The sequence below is a fragment of the Hypanus sabinus genome, chromosome 25 (assembly GCF_030144855.1).
Source record: "Hypanus sabinus isolate sHypSab1 chromosome 25, sHypSab1.hap1, whole genome shotgun sequence".
Classification (NCBI taxonomy): Eukaryota; Metazoa; Chordata; class Chondrichthyes; order Myliobatiformes; family Dasyatidae; genus Hypanus; species Hypanus sabinus.
This window is the reverse complement of record NC_082730.1, coordinates 47,651,856-47,674,392: the sequence shown is the minus strand read 5'-3', so window position 1 is coordinate 47,674,392 and position 22,537 is coordinate 47,651,856. Positions and strand designations below refer to the sequence as shown.

General features: G+C 38.6%; 1 protein-coding gene across 4 annotated transcripts in view; it reads right to left on the bottom strand.

The window, feature by feature from the left end:
• The window catches only part of pacsin1b (protein kinase C and casein kinase substrate in neurons 1b), a 433,272-nt gene that overhangs the window by 249,376 nt on the left and 161,359 nt on the right, over window positions 1–22,537 (bottom strand). For 2 of the 4 annotated variants that reach the window (XM_059950547.1, XM_059950550.1), the window contains exons 1-2: window positions 9,999–10,151; window positions 9,693–9,817 (exon numbers count right to left, since the gene is read on the bottom strand). In XM_059950547.1, coding sequence (XP_059806530.1) covers window positions 9,693–9,752 — 60 coding nt within the window. In that variant the 5' untranslated portion in view covers window positions 9,753–9,817; window positions 9,999–10,151. Of the gene's footprint in view, window positions 1–9,692; window positions 9,820–9,998; window positions 10,152–22,537 lie in introns of those variants that run through there. The other 2 variants (XM_059950548.1, XM_059950549.1) reach the window with 2 other exon arrangements.

The following is a 22,537-nucleotide window of genomic DNA, read 5'->3' as shown; positions in this document are numbered from 1 at the left end:
AGTAGATTTAAGTTGATGATGGGGAACTGTCTTTCCCCAGACAGCAGTGACTCAGTAGAATTCTCTGCCCAAGGAAGCAGTACAGGCTACCTTATTAAATATACTTACGACAATTAGATTTTTGCATATCAGGGGAACTAAAGGTTACAGGGAAAAGGCAGGTAGGTGGAGATTAGCCCACGTCCAGCTCATGCTCTTACTGGTTAGCAGAGAAGGCTTAAGGGGCCAGATCGCCTACTACTGCCCCTATTTTGTATGTTTTGTTCTTCCAGTTGACCTTTTATTCTCTTGGTAAGCCACAAAATCCACAATATTCATTTAAACTAAATTGACAACTCTAAAGTTATTAGCTTGAATTATTCTGATTTAATCTCTGCTGGCGGTCATGATACCCACGTGGCCTTCGTTACATTGCATAGTTCTGTTGCTTTGCCTAGCAAAACTTCAAAAAATTATTTTGTATCACTGTGGCATTTGACATTTTGAAAAGATAATTTGCTTGTTGTCTCTCCCAAAGAACGCTTGCTTGAAAGCTACTGTTACATTCCTGTTCTTGAGTAGACAAAGGGTTTTATCTAAAGGCAACATAAAGGATCACAGTCTGGTGGATTAAACAATCTGCTAGATGTGGCAGGTCAAGCAGTGTCTATGGGTATTTGGAGAGGGAGGATTTGTTTACACTTTGGATCAAAATTCTGCATCAGTACAGGAGTTACATCCAATCCTGAATAGGCTCGGCTCATGATCAACCTGACCAGTACGACCCTCCCAACTTCACATCGTATCTTTCAATGACAGTTGGATATCTGTCCTTTTTTGGGCCTCTGAATGATGTACATACTCATCAGGAACTGAATGAAGATCATCCAAATTGATTACACTCGAATTTCTTTCAACCGAAGAGCAGGTTCATAGCATCACTTCAACATTATATTTAGCCTTGTCTACCACAAAATTCTCAAAATATCAGTGTTAACTTAACATGCGAAAGAAACTGGTTGAAAATAGGCATGAGTTCAAAAAGGGAAAATTATGGAAAAAACCAGGCAAGGTGCAAAATATTACTTTGCATGTCTTTATAGTATAAGATTGTTTTCAACCCAACAAAAAGAAATATTAACTACTTTGTATTCAAATTTTTCATCAATTTGTGCAAGGTTAATATACAAGATTAATATTATTATTCAAAAAATTCACAATTCTTTAGAGATTACAAATTGTTCATGTTTCATGCATTTGTACAAAAGACCTGAAAATGTAGAAAATTATACCATATCCTGCAAAGCTAGAGGTCTGCTAGACTATGAATCTTCAACCAACACTTCTCTATATTAAATAATTCTCTCTAATCTTGCAGTCCCAATTTAGAATAAGGGCAAGTAATCACGGCTCAGTTTATCAATCTTCCTGTCCACATCATTTTAACAAGCAAAAAGAAATATTCAGCTCCACCAAATTAAATGAAGTGGATGGGGAAATTAGGCTAAAGGTTTGGTAAAAGAAATATTTCACAATTTTCAATAAACATTCATGCTAATTTGAATATTAAAAACACTTTGGATATCTATTCCCTGATGTGCTCAAGAGGATCAGAGAAAGCAAAAATAAAAGAGGATTAAATTTTTACTGAAAAGAATAACAAGCCTGAAAGAAGAGTTTGTGGATTGGAATGATTTTTGAAACCAGTGAAGATGACCAGAAATTGAAAGGGTAAACTGAATAACTCAGCAGGAAACATTAAAAGATTCTACAAAAAACAATCAAAAATAACAACAGAGGTGGGGAAATTGAGGGGGGAAGATATTAAACAATATTCTGCATCTGTGTTAATAGTAAATGTTGCAAAGTAGATATCCAAATTCATAGGATATCAATAGTTTAGTGGGAGTGAAGAACTTAAAAGTAATAACATTAAAGTAGATAAAGCAGATCAGCTACTTTGCAAACCAAACCTCTGGGGGTGGCTACAGAGCCAGTAGGTCCAATACATCTTAGATTCTAGAATAGTCCTGGAATTTTGCATGGCACAATTTCTCAGGAAAGCTCTGGAATCATTAAGAATGTCAGAAAAGGACACACCAAAAAATCTATCATGATTAGGCAGTAGTATTATAATGGTGTTATCATGTCTGACAGATCTAGGTTTCTGGAAAATGTACTAGGGTAACGAGGTGGAACATCTGGATGCAGTTCAGTAATTAGGTGGCTTGGTGAAAGTAAAGGGATAATTTTCAGGTTAGTGGCTCTTCCACTTTACAAATGAACAACTGTAAATACTTTAAGTTCAGTGTTAAATTGTATGAGACCTCTCATTTGTTTTATTTATACATTAGGTATCAATCTTACAGTATGTTTTCTGATTAAAAATGGTGGATACATGAATATTATAGCAGGAAAAGATAGATAAATCAGGCAAACTGAGTGATGACAATAAACTAAAAAGGGGAAAAAAAAATCACATTCCTAACATGGCACATTGACAGAAACACTAATTTTCAAAACATATTAAATATAAAAGCTGCAATAGCTTCTTTGTTTAAATGTAACAAAATATTTGTGTTTTGAATTGTTTTCCTTTTAAAAAAAAAGCTCCAGAACTGCTGATCAATTTGTACTGCTCAGATTTAGAAATTGCCTGCTGTACAGAGGGCAAAAAGCCGAAGCAAAGAACAGAAATGAAAGACTATGAATGTAAGTGATACTCACAAAATGCAGTATGTGACATTCAGAGAAATTCAAATAGTCAAGAATACAAAAATCATCACCTTGACCAGAGAAAATGGCAAACAAATCTCTGGGCCATTCCACATAATATGACAGTTGGGGCTAAAATATTAGATGCCATCTGAAGTTTAGTACCACGAGGTTTTGAGAGAACTAGTATAGACTATTCCAAATGCCATACAGTCCCTGGTCTAATAGAAACAGCAACCACCATGCTAGTTACTTTTTATTTTCTATTTCTCAGATGTGGTATGCTTGTTTCAATAAAGTGTATCAAGCTGAAAAGAAGTTGAATTCATAATTAGAAGAAGAATACCTATAATCTATTACATACATTAGCACAAGAGATTCTACAGATGCTGGAAATCCAGAGCAACACACACAAAATGTAGCAGGAACTCGGGTCTACGAAGAAGAATAAAGAGTCGCCATTTCGGGCCGAGACCCCTCACCAGGAGTCTATGAAATACATTATCTTTAACAGAGTAACAACTTCAAAACTCAATCTAAACTACAATCAAAACACAGGATTATCCCATTTTTAAACTGGCAACATCATTCATCTCAAAGTCTGTTACCTCATTACATTTGTCACCACTTCAACCTGCACCACATTTTTTATTATCTTTTATCTACTTTAGAAATACTACTGCACTTATCTGCCTCTTTCCTGCTGTTTCTAGATTCCAACCCATATCTTTATTACGTTGAAGTTCACCTGTTTTAATGCTCCTTCCTGGCCTTGTACTTGCATACTTCATAAATTACATTCTCAATAGTGCTGTCCAGGCTGCCAGTTCAACATTCTTCATTATCACTCTTGCTAAGGCTCACTGCATTTCAAAGCAACTTCATGGTACTTGCTACAAATTTCAAAAATCTTCAAGCTCATCACGACAGTTCTTAGTTCAACTTTGATGCATCATTTCCTCATTACCATCTTCTTTGATCTCTGCAATTCTCTGGTAAACCATCCATAAATTTTTGAAGTTTCAGAAAACAGTTTCTGTCCTCTTCAGTACCTTTAATTGAATGCTGGCCGCCTAGGCTTCCTCTCTGGTACTCCTTCAATAAAGTTCTTGTCTGTCTACCCATTAAAGTCATTCCTTAATGGTCACCACTGACTCAACTCACACCAAGTTATGCAAGTAGGCTCCGAAAAACAAAACAACACTCCATCTTACTCTGTATCATGGTTGTTATTTTATCAGGACTCCTCCACCTTAGCACACAGCAAGTATCAAAACATTTTCTAATATTTACACGTCAATCTATATCATCCTGCTCTTCTCCATGACAGCCAGAAGATATAAACTTTCTCCAAACTATGCCGACACAACTTCCTTCACATACAGTCTTTGTTGTGGCATTTGCAGCAAAAGTTCTGGCACTGATTCTGGTAAAACTGCAACCTCTCCCCGATTCTCAGTCTGAATCTCAATATGCAATACTTTACCCTCATGTTATATTACAGTAGCCAAATATTTAAAGTTAATTTGAATGAAAATCTCTAGTTTATAATTCATAGATTTCTGAACCAAATTTAAGAAAAATCCAGACCTCTGTGGATTCATTTCAGTGAGTTTGTTCATGTTTTCCATCCGATTCAGATTTACAGAACACATTAATTTTACAAAAACCCATTGGCCCACATTTTCCCACCGTGAGGTTTGACGCAACCATGCCAGCAAAGCCCAAATGCTGAAGTTCTGAGCTCCCTGAGAGATCTTGCCACTGCATTCCTATCAACAATTTGCTTTCTTAAATTATAAGTAATTTTTTCTAATGGAATACAACCATAGATTTCTTTCTTCCAAGAATCTATACTTAAATGTGTATCCGATTTCCAAGTAACTGCAATAGCTTTTTTGGCTACTGCCAGTGCAATTTTTATAAATTCTTTCTGATACTTATTTAGTTTGAGTTTCGGTTTTATCCCTTCAATATCACCTAGTAAAAATAATATTGGATTATGAGGAAATTGTATTCCTGTAATTTGTTCCAGTAAAAGTCTTAAATTTGTCCAAAAAGGTTGAATTTTAGAGCAAGACCATGTCGAATGTAAAAAAGTACCAGTTTCCTGGTTACATCGGAAACACTGATCCGATAAATTTGGATTAAATTTTTTTATTTTTTGTGGTGTAATATATAATTGATGTATAATTTAAGAGATAAATATGAAACATTTTTGAAAATTTGGAGCCCTTATTTACAAAAGAGGATTAAATATATAGATGCTTTGAAGATGAAACAATTGGTTATTAGGGGAAAGAAATAAATATACATATTAAAGTTATTACGAATTCCATGGAGCATGTGGAGATCTTCCAAAAACCAGGCATTCTTTCTTTCTTTCTTTTTTTCTATAGGGCAGTCAGGGGGGAGGGGTTAAGGGGAGGGGGTATGGGTTATATACATTGTTTTTTCATACTTTGTAATCATTTAAAAATGCAATAAAAAATTTTATTAAAAAAAAACAATTTGCTTTCAATTATTTTCATTGTAAGCATTTTAATTATTCAATCATATTAATATTTAAACATTAAACATTTTATTTTGAGAGTTTGAAAGTTTGAAATTGTCAGAGACACCCACAGACATTCAGATATCTGCAGACTTTGATGGTAATTATACCTGGGCACGGTTTAGTGGCTGTCAAAGCATTTCATTGAGCAGTGTCCTATATCCACAGGGCACCCTGATCAGGTTTGTTCAACTTGCCAACCGCAGACCTACTCTGGGGAAGTATGGGCTCATAGACTAGCAAGTAGGAAATTTTCCAGGGAACATTCAGGTAAATGTAGAATGAAGGATACTTAACTTTCATTTCTTTGCTGAACAGATTTAAATTGAACTTAATTTCCTGAACAATACCAAAGACTTAATATGCAGCCATACCTCTAGGCAATGCAATTACAATATCAAAGCTGCTCAGCCTCCAGATGCACCCAATGTGCATCACTGATGTTAAAATTGTCATAATCAGCAAATACAACAGAGCAGCTTGTTTTGTTTGATCACAGCTAGAGGTACCTAAATATCATTCTCCTGTCTAAAATCTGCATCTTTTGCTACCACTACCTGAAAGACATCAGTTAATTTCAGTTTTGAAGATTCAATTAATCCATCAGTCTTTTGAGGAAGGTTTACATGCCTTAAAAGTGTTTTTTTGTTCAAATCCTTGAAGAGTGTTTTAAAGAGTACATCCCTTTAAGATTACACGAGTGAATCTGCAGATGCTGGAAATAAATAAAAACACAAAATGCTGGCAGAACCTAGCAGGCCAGACAGCATCTATGGGAGGAGGTAGTGATGACGAAGATTCTTTATTTCAGTATGTAAAAAGTGACTCTATTACTTCTCACACCTCAACTAGATCACTCTCCAGACATACTTCATGCTCAAAAATTTAACCTTTCATGTGCTGATGGCAGGAGTGACATTGTCAAAAAAATTAATAAACTTTCATAACAGCTCATTGCTGAAGACTGTCAATGCACTAGTAATGGGCACCTGGTTTAACATTAAACATACAGTCTTTGGGATTCAATTTATTTTTTCTGCTAATTTCATTAATACTAGTATCAACACAGGAAAATGAAACCAAAAATGAAAAATTATCAAATGCAGACTAAATTCATCACCTGCCTTCACAGAAAAAGATCTTTTCCCCTGTTCTCCGTCTACTTTTAACACCATCTGTTACAGATGATTCAGTAGGGGACATACTTCTGTCTCCTCTGGTGGTATTAATTCTTTATTTAATTTTGTAAGGATGGATCAGCTCATCCTGGTTTATAATGAGGTATAAACCTTAAAATTCCTTCAAAATAACAAAGAGAAAATGAATACACTTTAAAAGACAGAATCAGAGGTTTGCTCATGAGGATTAAGCATTGGGAATCTTTCATTAATCAATTTAAATTTCTAACATTATGTGTTCAAATATGCCCTTTCTTTCTTACACTACAGATGTAATATCCATCCTGAAATATGGAGGAACAATGGAAACCTTAACTGCAGTAGGATAACACAAATATGGATACACAAGTGTTGTGCATTGCACGTTTGGAAAAAAAACATCCAGAGAAGCTTACCTGAAAGGTAACCTTGTGATTTTAAGGACCCATGGAGAAATGGCCATTTTGTTTGATGCAATAATATACTGCTTGCTACAGCCACCTCAAGGTGATCTCTGGCTACAAGCGTGAAGGAGGCAGTTCATCCACTCTCCCAAATGTTGGAGAATAAATGAGCAGAGAAATATTACCATTTAATAAAAAATCCATAAACAGGATTAGAAGACACATAGTCATGCAACATGAAAAAGGAAAATGTCAGGATGAAATGTTATTTGGATATGCTGTTTGTCCTTGGGAAGAGCACTGAAAGATTATACTTCACTTGTTAATTTGAGATCAACATGGGATTTAGATTTAACCTTTAAAGTCCAAAGAGCTTCAGTCTTAAAAATGGGTATTTTTGGAGGTTAATTGAAGTGGCTATATAAACCACCTTGCAGAGAAATACAGTCCTAATTATTATTTTTGTGAAGTGTCACATATCAAATCTAGGGTTTTTACATAGACCTTTGCACAACCCTATTTAGAAGATTCCTTAAGTTTTCTCCTAATCTTTAGCCAACACCCAGTAAAGAATTGTTATTTGGATATCCCAGTAAACATTTTTCCCCATTGGAGAAGAACAAGTTAAGGAGTTTTTGAATATTTAAGTATATTGAGTCTAAGTCAAATTCGTCAATTTCTTTGGTGATATTTTTTTCTCCTCCATACACCAACACTTATTCTTCCTTCGTAATTCCATCCAATTCAAGGATGTAATGTTGAGGCTTTATAAGGCACTGATGAGGCTTCACTTGGGGTATTGTGAGCAGTCTTAGGCCCCTTATCTTAGAAAGGATGTGCTGAAACTGGAGAGGTTTCAAATGAGGTTCCAGAATTGAATGACTTGTCATATTAAGAGTGGAGTGTTTAGTGGCTCTGGGCCTGTATTCATTGGAACGGAGAAGAACGACGGGTGACCTCATTGAAACCTATCGAATGGTGAATAGAAACATCCTCTCCACATCCAATGTTAAGAGAGTCAAAGACCAGAGGACACAGCCTCAAAATAGTGGGACATTCTTTTAGAACAGAGATGAGGCATAGAATGACGAATGCATGGAATTCTTTGTCAGAAGCAGCTGTTCCTTTTGTATATTTAAGGCAGAGGTTGATAGATTCTTGATTGATCAGGGCTACTGAGGGGGTGGGGTGATGGGGGGGGCAGGCAGGAGATTGGGACTGAGAGGAAAAATAGATTAGCCGTGATGAAATGGCAGGGCAACCTTGATGGGATGAATGGCCCCATTCTGCTCCTATATAGTATGGTCTTAATCGGCAACTCAAATCATAATCTGAATATTAATAACCCTTTGTATCGATTTGTATTTTGCTAGTTTCATAATGGTGGACCATTAATTCAATCTGTAATAAGATTAAATGTTTTAAAATTCACCACAGTACAGTCAGTCATTTATATTTGTATTGATCCATTTACAGACAGACCAAAATTATCCCATACGGATTATCTACTTTCCATAATTTAATCCACTTTAACTCTTTATCAACCTTTATAGTTCAGAACATCTATTACCAGTAAATGGTGCAATCAATTAATTTGCTTCAATTTACTCCTTGCCTTTTTCAATTACAGGCAAGATGACATTATTTACTTTGTGTTTTAATTTCTTTCACTTTTGTTTTAAAGATAGGAATATTAGAAGAAAGATTGATTGTGTTATTCCTTATAAAACTTAGTTCAGTGTCAATGTGATTAACTGCAATTTTGGTTTTTGAATACTTGCTCTTATTGTTTTGGCTACTATTTCACTCAGTCCCTGGTTAAAATGCTTAAATAGAGACAGGATTGAAAAAACTTGATGAAGACTCCTCACTCATAATTAACTCAGGGAAGGCAGATCAATGGTGATAAAGGAGTGAGCCTAGGGTAAATCCACGGAGAGTTTGTAGTGTGCAAAGATCTGGGAAGTAGAAATAAAATAAATTAGTATTTGTAATCGACCACTGCCACTTCCTGTGACACTAAATATGGCACTTGTCCATAAAAGACAAAGGTGTTGTAGGGTTCAACGCTTTATCTGCACTCTGCTGCATATTATTAGAGGTTGCAGAGTAGGCCTCATCATTGCTGAGACAGGTGGATGTGGGATGCAGGATTGAAAACAAACCAGAACCACAACTCTCTGGGCTTTCCTAAAGATGATCGAACCCGCCTTCTGGGTAAACAGGAACGAGTGTAGAAAAGAATCCCTAACCCTACCGGCAGCGAGCCCCCGCACTCAGACACGTTAATCCCGTGTTGCAAATTGTTAAGCTACACCCCAGAAAAGGTCGCACTTTAAGAACAGGGAGTTACATTTTAAGGACATCACCCATTCCAAATACTTTATCCTTTATTTTTTAAAGCAACGCGACTTCTAACAAAAAAAGTACTACACGAATGCATTTAAATGATTTTTCCTCAAGGACTAGTTATAATATATTTTAAGTCTACTTGCCGTCTGAAGTGCCTTAAAGTGAATCTGCATTCCCATACAGCTAAATACTCAGTTCTGTCACAAATAGCTACATTTCCTTGTGGTTTCTGACAAGCATATGAATGTGGTTACACAGCAAAATATCGTTCGTGGTCTCCTGAATCACTTCAGTAAAGCTGCAGCATATTTTCTGCAATGCACACACAGCTCCAGCTCCCCAATTCCTGATTAATGAATATTAGCCTTACCAGCTCTCGGCATAATTAAAGCAGCAAAGCCTATTAACCGTTTATCAAAATTAAATTCAACAACGCAATTTGCTATGAAATTTACATTAAAAAATCATGCATGTCTTAATGATCTTGAAACATCCACGTCTTCTCCAAGTATGGCAAGAAAGTTGCAGTACCTCCCAGAAACTGTCAGTCGTTTCCTCACATCCACTGGATTCGTCGTATGAACCTGACATCTTCTACACGATATACCAAGACCTTGAATTATCTGTATGGTTACGCCGCTTCAAATCTTCATGCACTGCAGAGGCAAAAACGGCCCAAGCATTACTGAAAACCTCATGCACGGAACTAAAGAGGTCACTGCAAACCTTCACAGCCCAATACCTTCACCCTTGCAGCTTCGACACATACTGTATCATCAACCAGGAGAGAAAATAAATACCACATTGAAAAATGGGTTTATAAACAAACAAACAAACCTGATCACACAGAAATCCCCTTAGTTGTCAATGACTATACTGTAATTCCCACTTGGCCTGTCCCAGTGCGTTTTGCGCGATAGAGGCTGTAAATTCGAGCCGAGGATTAATCTCCGCCTGCCATTAGTTGAGCTCCATCCCTCAAAGGACATGTGACAGCCTGCACGCAATTTAGCTACACAGGTTCACGGGCCCCACAGCACAAGAATTTTATCTATTCAGGTTCAGGGCAGCATCGGGGGCAGTGTAGTGTAAATAATACAGCTGCAGGGATTCCAGTGACATAACCGCTACATAAACAGCTGAAGGGATTTATTTTCCCATCAAATCACAGGATGGCAGCACGACAAACATCCCATATACAGTCCAAATCAGTTCTTTTGCATTAGATTTTCAGTGAAAATAGGTACCAGATTTCATCTTTTAATCAGCATTTTAAAATCAATTTTATGCAAAAGAACAGAGCTGGTGAAAATAAATTGACAATGGCATTGGCCCAAGGATAAAATAAGCATCAAATTCCGAACAGATGTCACCAAATACAAAAGGCTCATTATAGAAATGGATAGTGACCTCCAGATTCTTTTGTCTCAGTCTCTGGTATTCTCTCCCAAAGATATTGGAAAACAATTACTTTAGTAATAAATGCTAGATTCAGGAAACATTCTTAAGGTGGCTTTCTCTAACACAAAAAAACACATGAAACTTTCTCTGAACTTTGTTACAACCAAGAGAGCAATTAGTCACATGGAACAATTCATAAAGCACCTATTGCTGGTCCACAGACCGATACCAGACAATAATGATTTATCTGTTTTTTTACACATGCTAAGACTCCACGTTCACTGTGCCCAATTTAAGACATATATACAGGCTGGAAATACTCAGCAGGGTTGGAGACCGTTCGTCAGAAGAGGCTTGTTCAGCAGCTGCAGTGAGAGTGGGGAAGGAGACGTCTCAGCTAGGGCATCTGTGGGGTATAATTGTTTAAAAAGGTTATTTGCCCAATGAGAGCAATTAAGGAGTGAAAGTACAGACAAGAATATAGAATTTGCAAAATGCAGACTAGGACCATGAACCCATCCAGAAATCAAGTTACCTAAGATTTTAGGATGTTCGGTATTAAGTCCCAAAGGCTGCAAAGCTCCCAGATGGAAGATGAGGCATCACTCTTCAAGTTGGTGCTGGCAGCATTGCTATAGTTATAACAAATTGCTCAGCTTGGTTTTTTCCTGTTCCTCCTCTCCCCAGAAAATGGAGGCCTTGCTCACCCCAATGAGTAAGGGGCATCTTCCTGCTCTGCCCTTGCAATGCCTACATTCTTACATCTCCAACTGCTCCCACTGACCAGATTACCAATTCTGCAGCCTGGTTTCACTGAACCACACGACCTTTATTGCCCAGTCCTGTCACTCCAATGATTCTTCCCCATTAGCCAGCCACCCCAGTTGTGACAGCACGGTTAATACCTGCAGCTGGCTTATCAAGGTTACTCACAGCCTTGCCCGCTCAGTCATTAGCCGTCCATGAAGCCCACAGGATAGGGCTGAATAGTGGCATCAAACTGGTGAGTGCTTAACTAAGTATTGTACTAAATTCTAATTCATTAGTTTGGTTTGGAATATTTAATCTACAATGACTGCAATAGTCAATGAGAGGCAAGAGAGGACTATTGAAGGGGAGATGAAGCTTCTGATATTATATTTGGATATGTCCTTCATTCACCCTAGATAGAGAGGAGCTGTTTGAATTATTTTCCAGTTCTTCTCCCTGTGCTTCTGAAGTGGTAGTTGGCACAGACTGCAGGCAATATGCCAGTTACCCAAACACTCATAATACCTGCATGTTCCACTGTTTCTTATTATGCAACTGCTGAACATTGAAGGGGAACTGCAATTCAACCCACTGTGGGGCAGTGTGGCCATACAGCTCCCACAACATGTGTTTGTGCTCAGATTGTATTGTGGCCCTATGGGACAATCTACAATTGTAGATAATTCACATGCTTTCTTCATCTGCTGGTATCCGGGGAGGGAAAATAATAGCTCTTCTGAATATTAGCTCACCTACAAGAGCTATGAATAGCTGTAATATTATACAAATGTCTTCAGCTACAGTCAGCAAAGACCCCAGCAAAGTCTATGGCCATGATCACACTGGCAGCCTCTGAAAATGTGGTCCTTTCCCCATTCTAAGTTTGATGGAGGTGAAGAGAGGGGGGGAAGCAGATTTTAGTGTGGAAGTTCTTACCATCTGCAATGTTTTCATCACTATGGTTCATGTCTAATGATAGCTCCTTGAACACATGGACAATGTGGCCTTCTGTCAAGAGCCCCACTTCTCCATCATTGGATTCAGCAGCTTATCCTGCTCTATGTACCCTTCATCTTTGCTAGAAGAGTTCTGTTTCAAGAGGAGTGCTGATTATTGCTCATACTTTGGCAGACAACTGGAATGAGTGAAAGGTCTGAAGTCAGCAAACTCCCATCACAACTTCTTTCCTTCCTTGCAAACTTCTGCTAGTTAAAACAGAAAACACTGAACACTTGTAGAACCAGCAGAAAAAAAGTTAGCTGGTAAATAGTTATTGAGTCCTTTTAAAAGGGGAGAAGAATGGCACATCGTGCTTCTTCATCCATATTTATAGGGTGGTTATAGGGAAGCTTTGTCTAGATGGACTAGACAGTGGATTGACAATCTGCTTTACCCCTCTGCATATTAAGAGTTAGTCATTCACTGAGTGTACAGTAACACTCTTTCCACTATGACAACTGACACAATTTCATCCACACACTGACATGGGGTGTCATCTTGGGAAGTTTCAGGGCTGCAATATGCATCCAGAAACTAGTGACCCGCATTACGGGCAGAGACCATGTGAATAAAGAAACTTTGTTGGGATAGGTGTAGGATGGGAGGGGCAGAAAATAGGGTACAGTAATGGAAGTAATGGAAAGGTAAGAACCACCACTTGAAGTGAATTACCTGCTTGTCTTTAAGTATGGTGTCTCTAAAATTAATAAAATGCTGAAAAAAAAAACAAACTCTTGAAGGGGTTGAAAATGACAGCTATGGAAAGTAACAGCAGCCAGTGTTGAGATTTTGTGGCAAGTGCACTTCCCTTCTTGGAAAATAGACTATTCTGAGGACAGTTGAATTACTGAAATAAACAGAGTACTGAATGCACTCAAGGAGTAGGAAAGTTATTTACGTTGGCTTCAAGGTACATCCGCATGATCAAAAAGGGGCGTTTTGCTCATTACTTTGTAAACACTCAGTAGACTCCCTACTTCTGTCTACTGTGCCTGCCTATTTCAGGAAAGGTATTTTGGTAGGAGTTCAATTTCTTCCATAATTTGGATTTTACACATCAACAATGTTGCTGGAGGCAAAGTTGTAAAATAATTCTACTATTTACAAGCAAAATCATCTGCTCAGTATGCACTCTTAAAATGCAAATATCATTGGTCAAATTAGGCATTATTAATCCCAATTTGTGTTAATAATCTTCAAACCATCAGTCCATCAGTGTACTGGGTCTTCTGCTTTCCCTCTGGAACTCAACCTGTAACGGAACATGGAGATCAAAACATTCCTAAATGACACAAAAGCAGAATGTTTAGGATTCATTGCCTTCACAATGTTCTACTTACTAATAATCTATTCTGCAGCCAAAGAGAAGCAGACATTTCCTGTGAGATAAAGAAAAATTCCCTGATATATCTCAGGTCACTCTTGTTTGTCTGTCAACAGCTATTTCCAGCACACTGTCAAATACTCAACAGCAAGTCCCTATTTATCCACTTGGCAGTGAAAGGTACACAGAATAATAATCAAGAGGTACAAAACAATGCAAAAATATTTTTCCAAAAAAAAATCGATGATGCATTTGTGACAAACTCTTGTTAACCAACTAAATGCAAATCTCAACCAAAAATGAGAAATATCAATCAGTTCTACTTCCAGTTGAAAAGATCACCATGGCTTTCGGCAAACCCCTACAAACAAGACCGGGTCCATATTAATACTAAAGAATTGGGCTTCTCTGGCATTAATATTAACTTAGCCCTGCTTGTCGGGGTTTTGCTATTCTGAAATAGTCACATGGTTTTTCAGACAGGACAGACAGCTTCAGTGAATCAATTCTCAACAATAAGATGAATGAGGCAAAACATTATTGACTGGAGACAAACAGCAGAGGTTGAAGCAAGACTAGTTAACAAGGAGAAAGGAAGTCATTCCTGGCCATGTTTTAAGCATATACAATAATACACAATTTAAAAAATAAAAAAAGTGATTCTAAATTTAAACAAGAATGCCACATCTAAAATATGACTGTACCATGCATGAAAAATTGTCAGAAAAGTCACTATTTTTCTCCCCAACATCTTAATGATTAAAGTCTCTGCATGGTGGCCATTTCAGTTTTAAAATCTGGTAAAGGAAGTCTCATTTACCTAAACAACTTAATCTACAAGTATAAAAACCTTAAAATGAAAAGCAAACCCTCTAGACCTCAACTATTCATTTTGTCTCCTTCTTAGGTAATAGTGGTTCAAGAGTTGGGAGGTAACACTCAGACTGTGACACTACAAGCTCTTTTATGAATGGGTGGAAGATTTCTGATGGGCCAGGTGGGAGTGTAGTTTGAGGCGATGAGCTGGTTCTCAATGCCATTCTAAATGCTTCTTCTCCACTTAAACTGGGCGTGAGCCAGGAATCAGTAGGAATATTACATTTCCCAAGTAGGCTGTGAGCTCATCCTTTAATCTATCCATCTGGCAATGTCTGGATGACCAAGTTTAGGAGGCATGTTACATTTCAGAAGTATAAATACTTGATTCCTTTTATTGGTCCAGAACTTTGAAAGTTATGCTTCTTCAATAGCTAGCTGGATAAATCACTAATTGATACAACACTGGGCTGAGTTAGGAAGAATCATGTGGATCATTTCACCTGAGTGGAGAAGACAAATGAAATTTACCAAAGATCCTGGCTGGAAAGTATGTGGATGAATAATAGTTTAGTGGGGATGTGTTCCTTTACTGAAGAGTTGCTAAGCAAACACATGAAGAATGACCACCTTAAGGGAAGGAAAAAAGAGCAAATGACTTAAGTGCATTTTAGGGAAAAGAATAAAACTTTATTTAATACATAATGGGACTAAATAATTGTGAATTGTTAAATTAAACAGTTTGTAGCAACTATCTTAGTCACTGGTTTGTGTTATCAGTAAGCTCAATCAGTGGTAGTTATTGCTTATCCAAACCATTATAATGCTGTCTGGGTTGAGCTACACACCTGCCAAATCATTTCCTATCACAATGCTTTTGATACAGATCCATATGGGAGGCTAGTGAAAAATACCATACACGTCAAGAGTCAATTCCAACTACATTGCAAAATATGTGAGAGATACCCAGATCAGGCCACACCTAGGGAACGAAAAACAGTAAAGAGTTCAGGCTGAATAGGAGTTGGGCCAGCATTAGGTTAGAAAAGAAGCTGAAGGGGTTTTAAGTAATTGCTACATTGTGATTGAATTTAACTGTCAGTTGTATGGACCAAAGTATTCTTTCCTGGTCCTGAACATCCACATGTTCTGTCATGGAAGTAGCACCTGTACACTTGCATAACTTTCCCCTTATACTTGTCTAGCTACAAAGTATTTCACTTAAGTTCAAATAGGAAGGAGAAATTACTTTTCTTTCCTCCAACTCCTCATTCAAAACACAGAAATCTGACACAAAGCCAAACAGTAATGAGGAAACCTGCATTAACTGATTGCTTGTCACCACATCTGCCTCCTTAAAGCAGCCCCGACAGCTGATAACCTTGGGGAAAGAGATGAACCATGGGCAGCGTCAAGTATCACTTCACCCAAATGGATAGGCTGGCTGGACTATGTAATGTTGAATCAGGTTTGCAAGTTCAGCAAGTGATAACTGACTTTGAATAGGTATATTAGTCATTTATTTACAAACAGTAAAAATTCGACCAAACATTCATGTTCCAAGTTACAGACACTCCAAAGCTGAATATTCAATTTTACGTACATTTAACAAACATACTTAGCTAAAAGTACGCACAAAGCATACCTTTCCAATCGTCATGTGCACCCTTGTCTTAAACAATGGAGAGCAAGCCCCTTCCACGAGCCTTTTTACATATCCAGGATATTGACAATGGGACACTAGGCAGCTATCCAATGGGAAAACCAGCTTCAGTTTCTAAACTAACCAAATCCAGATGGAAACAACTGCTGATAATCAGAGTAAGGCATGCCCCCATAGGACAGTCAGCAAATGATAGATCAGCATACATTGGGGCTAAAGACTGAACCTCCAGAGAGCCAGGTGAGGAAGAAATTCTGCTACCTCTATCTCTAGCTCTAAGCTTTTTTATCCATCAAACACATTGACTTGAAATATTCCTGATATGGATTTTTCTGTAAATACAGTACATTTTAAAAACTGGAACATTTCAGGACATGAATAATGTGATTTTAGAGATATTAGAGATATCAAATGACTATTTTACATTTTTTAATAACACAAAGAGCATGCTGATTAATTACGTTGATGCTCAAAGAAAATTTTAAAATGCTCTTGGGCAACTGCTAATGGTAGAGTTTGGAATCAATTAGGCTGGGATAAGCACAGCTCCCAGCCCACAACACCAATATAGTCAGAAAGTGACATCATTGCTGGTACCAGAGGAAATTAAAGGTCATAAAGGCTTTTCAGAATCACTCTGATTTTAGCCTTGTATGTTAGTTTGGGATAATGTTTGCAGTTTACTGGTTTCTTCTGAATTCTCACTACCCAAAATTGAACATTTCTTTTTTTGTAGAACAAACTGTATATGTTTCAATGAGAAAAATTTTAAAAATCAATCTGTATTCAGTTATTTTAATAACTCACATTGAAAAGATAATAACAAACTTCAGATAGGTGACCAGTTTTTTCACATTCGTACTTTAATGTGATTATTTTTAAAAAGCAGAATTATGCATTGACATGACATAAAAAAGTGGAAAAAGTAGAAAAAAATGGCTCCAAACAGAATGATGGATCCTGTATTTTATAAAGAAAGGTACGGAGTGCAATTGGAATGAGTTCATAACAACTTTGGTTTGGCCACATTGAATTATTTCCAGCTCTGGGCACCAAAGTTCAGAAAGGATGGGTAGGGCTTAGAGAGGGTGCAGAAAAGATTTATCAAATTGAGAGTAGAGATACAAGATATTAGTTAAGCTGACATAATGCCAAAGTTAGCTTGTTCTTGGAACAATAGAGGATGTAACAGAATTTGATAGGAGGTACTTAAAATCATGAATAGTCTAGATAGAGGAAATACAGTAGACTGAAATCAATCTCAATTGGCCAAAGTTCAAGAACCTGAGGACAAGGAACAAAGGTGATTGATATAAAGATACAAGATAGTTTATATAGTGAATGGTTGGAATCTGGAATATACTACCGGGGGCGAGATTGAGGTGATGGGGTTAAGAGTATTGAGCAGCGTTTCAACTGTGTGATTTTGAATTGGACAAGTATTTTAAAAAAAGAGGGCACACGGGAGTGAGGAAACTGGATTGCTTGCTTGGACTCAAAAGGCTGAATGGCTCCTGCCTCTTGTAAGCTTCCTGTGATTAGTTTAGTGGTATCCAGAGTTGCAAAAAGAAGTTAAGCCAACAACCAACACTGGTGGCACCTGGAATCATGTTTACTCATTTTCCACAAGGGGCACTCCACTTTATTGGATACCCATCAACATAAAACGGATGTATAGAATGTACAAACACAATTCATGGTAGCAAAGTAACTTATTCCAGGAAAATGTATAGAATGTACAAACACAATTCTTGGTAGCAAAGAAACTCATTCCAGGAAAATGTATAGAATGTACAAACACAGTCCATGGTAGCAAAATAACTTATTCCAGGAAAATGTATAGACCATACAAACACAGTCCATGTTAGCAAAGCGACTCATTCCAGGAAAATGTATAGACCATACAAACACAGTTCTTGGTAGCAAAGTGACTTGTTCCAGGAAAATGTATAGACTGTACAAACACAGTTCTTGGTAGCAAAGAAACTCATTCCAGGCAAATGTATAGACTGTACAAACACAGTCCGTGGTAGCAAAGTGACTTGTTCCAGGCAAAATATAAAATGATACCAGACTAAAATGTTCCAAAGACTAACCACTGGACAACATCAGTCACAGTAAATTTAAAATTCTGAGGGGTAGAGTACCCCAAGGAAAGGAGCCATTGCTTCATGACATTAGAACAGAACTGCTGTCAGGACAACTGAGTCAGGACTCTGTCACTTAAAGAAAGCTAGTGCTTATTAACAACACCGCACCATGAAGAACTGTGGTGAACTACGTGTGCCTGTCTGGACACGCCCCCTGCTGACTGCTCCTGTGGCTCCTCCCACAGGCCCCTGTATAAAGGCGATCTGAGGCCTGACGCTCGGCCTCAGTCTCCAGGACATAGTATGATGGTCACTCACTCCTGGTTCCTTCTTCCAGTCAATAAAAGCCGATATCTTGCCTTACGTCTCCGTGTGAGTTATTGATGGTGCATCAAGAACACAGGTTGCATGATTGATTAAGCTCATGTATTCAAAGAAGTTAAAGAGCAGGAGTGCTATCAAGTACAAACACTTCTTCCAATGAAAACAGGGCAGATTTTCCCAGTAAAAGCCTTGTGTGAAGGATAATTACATACAAATCATGCAAATAAAATCAGTCACTTCTAGAAAAGTGGTCACCAGGCTTTACTGGAACAAAAAAAAGAAATTACAGCAAGAATGTAGGTCATACGAATCCTCAAGACTTCTCTGTTCGATTAGATCAAGATTGGTGTGATCATTGGTCTCAACTCTTTTTCTCCGTTTCCTGCCTGATGCAAAAACTACAACGGCCTTGAATAAAATTAATGTCTCTGTATCCTCAAATCTCTAGGGTGGAAGCTTCTCTAAAGATTCATAAGCCTAAAAATCCATTCTTAAACATGCATCCCTTAATCCAAAAAAAAAATTGCCAGATCTAAACTTGTCCATCAGGGAAAAATGTCTTTACAGCATTTAGCCTGAGAAGATCCCTCAGAACTTCACATTTTTAGTTAAGGTTTCCTCTATTCTTTTGTATTTCAGGAGACTGTCTTTCCTTTGATAGCAATCCCTTCATGCTCAGAATCAATCCAATGAAACTTTTCAGCATTGCCTCCAAGGAAAATCAGGATATCAAACACTGGAGATGATACTCCAGTGTCCTACCATAATCCTATGCAAATACAAGACCTTGTTGCTTTTCTATATCTCACACAATGAAGGAAAAAGCTGCAGTTAGCATATTAAATCCCTGCTAGATGTGCTAACTGTGTACTTGTACAAGATATGCACCAGATCTTTTGAAAGCCTTTTAAATAATATCCTGAGGTTTACTAAATTTAGTTTCACCATTAATACAGATTGTTGGGGATAGAAAAAAAAGTGAATTTCAGTCACTATAACCCTGTCCATTTCAATTCATACCAAACATCTAATTGGTTAGCTTTACTTAAGCTTCACTTTCTTGATTTACTTTTGTACTGCCATTGCCAAGAGCAACTAATAATTGCAAAGTATATTTTTCGTTCAAGTATCTCCACCTCATTACAGTACTCCAGACTAGGATTCCACCAGTTAACAGGATGCATTGACCTGGATAGTTGCCCACTTGACACCTCTTTGAAAACAATTAATTTCAACAGGAAAAAGTTCCAGCAATTTTAAACCAATCTCAGCATACATATGAAAAATTAACATTGATTACAAGGACTAATAAATACAGATCCTGCTAGCTACTAAATTAAATATTTTTTTAAAATATTGAGAGAGTAACCCAATAAATTTGATTCGACTTTTTGGCCTTAATGTAAAGTCACCATTTGGAGACGTGAAAAATAGATTGTGCTGGGTACAAACTACCGAATGTATAAACAACATCCTGTCACCCTGTCCAAGAAACAGTTTTACAGGTTAAAAAATATTCCAAGCTGAATGAAAATATCATCAAGTAAATAAGGAAATGTTCCCCTATGGAAAAATAATCCACAATTTGTTCTTAATGTTCTCTTAGGTTGACTGCAAGCAAAGAGCACTTATATCTGGAGGCTTACAAAATTTCTGGGTGTTCTAACCACTTTCCAGTCAATACCACAGATATGAAATATAGTCATAGATTTATATTGAAATTAGTCTCATCTGTGGGCTTAACTGCATCCATTATGTTGGAATTCATTGCCCATTATCCAAGGCATGATAGAGGACTCTGTTGCAGAATTGAGTATGAAAATTCCCTCATTACCATTCCAAAAGGCATGCCTGATCAGAATCAGAAAATGTCTGCCTACAGATCCACAATTGAAGTATTGACCTCCTCAAAATGAAAACATTGCAACCAACTAAGACATGGTTTTGGGAGCATTGAAATTCCAAGGTTGGCTTCTTCATGTTAACTTGAGTTCTGCATAGCTTTAGGCAATTATTATACATTTCAGACAAAAACTTCTTCCTTATTAAGCAGCAAAATACTATTCCACTTTTCCCTTCAAGGTAGAGATATCAGATAACTTGAGCAAGTTTAGAAGAGGCCCTCAGAACTTGTTGATCTGAGCCGAGAAGTGAAAAAAATCCCAACACTTCCTTCTCCCACACACATGTTCTTCTACAACAAGAATTCTAAACACCAATCATAAGATGCTTGTCTTACATCACTCAATTCCAGCTGACATCATTAGATAACCCAATGATACATGAGATTATGGGTTTTAAAATTATTTACTTTGTATAAAATTAACTGGTTCCTGTGGTGAACTACTGATGCACCATCAATAACTCACTGAGACGTAAGGCGAGATATCGGCTTTTATTGACTGGAAGAAGGAACCAGGAGTGAGTGTCCATCATACTATGTCCTGGAGACTGAGGCTGAGCGTCAGGCCTCAGATCGCCTTTATACAGGGGCCTGTGGGAGGAGACACAGGAGCAGTCAGCAGGGGCGTGTCCCGACAGGCACATAGTTCACCACAACTACATATACCTGTCTGGACACGCCCCCTGCTGACTGCTCCTGTGGCTCCTCCCACACACCCCGGTATAAAGGCGATTGAGGTCTGAGCCTGGCTCAGTCTCCAGGATGTAGTATGGTGGTCAACTACTGCTTGTTCTTTCTTCCAGTCAATAAAAGCCGATATCTCAACTTCACGTCTCAGAGAGAGTTATTGATGGTGCATCAATTTTATTGACTGGAAGTTTTAAAACATGGAAAGCGTTTTACGTATGGAAAGATTGGATTTGGACCCCCAAGCCCCTGAAGCAGCTCTTGCCTTTGAACTCTGGCTTGCATGCTTCCAATCATACTTGGAGGAGGTTAGTGCAACTGAACCCGCTGTTATGCACAGAATTCTCCTCTCGAGGGTCACCCCGAAAGTTTACTCACTTATCAGATGCCTGCTGACCTACGAAGGGGCACTGGACACCCTCAAAAGACAGTACCTGCAGCCGGTGAACATCGTCTATGCAAGACATTGCTTAGCTATGCGACGACAGCGGCCTGCAGAGTTGAGCGCCGAGTTTCTCCGAGCCTACAGACACTCGTGCGGACTTGAGATTGCAAAACACTCACGGCGGAACAGCATGCAGAGCTCCTCGTACGAGACGCCTTTGTAACAGGGATCAGGTCAGTGTACGTACGCCAGCAGCTGCTGGAAAATGCCAATTCTACCTTACGCTCGGCGATCGAGATGGCCGACACACTGGAAGCTGCTCTGCACAACGCTGACGCTGTCCAGCCGCACGATTCCCCGCTAGTTCTGTGGACACATCAGAACCCACCGCCGCCGGTTCCCACGAGTGAATTCACCAACGCTGCTGCCAGTCGCGATTCCACGAACTCCCCAAACCCGACCACAGCTGCTGCCAGTTGCAAGCCCACGCAGTGTTACTTCTGCGGACTCGAAAAGCACCCCCGGAAACGCTGCCCGGCCCGAGAAGTGACCTTCTCCAGCTGAGGGAAGAAGGGCCATTTCGCCAAGGTCTGTAAGTCTAAACCACGAGCGGGGTCGGGCAGCGCTGCATGTGAGGCATGGGGGCCGCCATCTTGCATTCCCGGATGGGGGCGGCCATCTTTGTCGGCTCCAACATACCCTGCCCCCTACCCACCAGTGCTTACCAGGCACCAAGACGGCAGTTCAACTCTGGCCTCCATAACCCTCGACCAAAGCGCCCCACACCAGCTTGCAAGGTCAATGATGGACATCCTGGTGGAGGGGCACAGGACTAGCTGCCTGTTTGACACGGGCAGCACTGAGAGTTTTATTGACCTGGACACAGTGCAACGCTGCAGACTCGTGATGCGGCCGGTAACCAGAGGGTCACCTTGGCTTCTGGGTCGTATTCCACAGACATCCGGGTGGGTTGTGTAGCGACATTGGTGGTGCAGGGCACAGAATATCGGAACTTTGCGCTACTGGTCATGCCT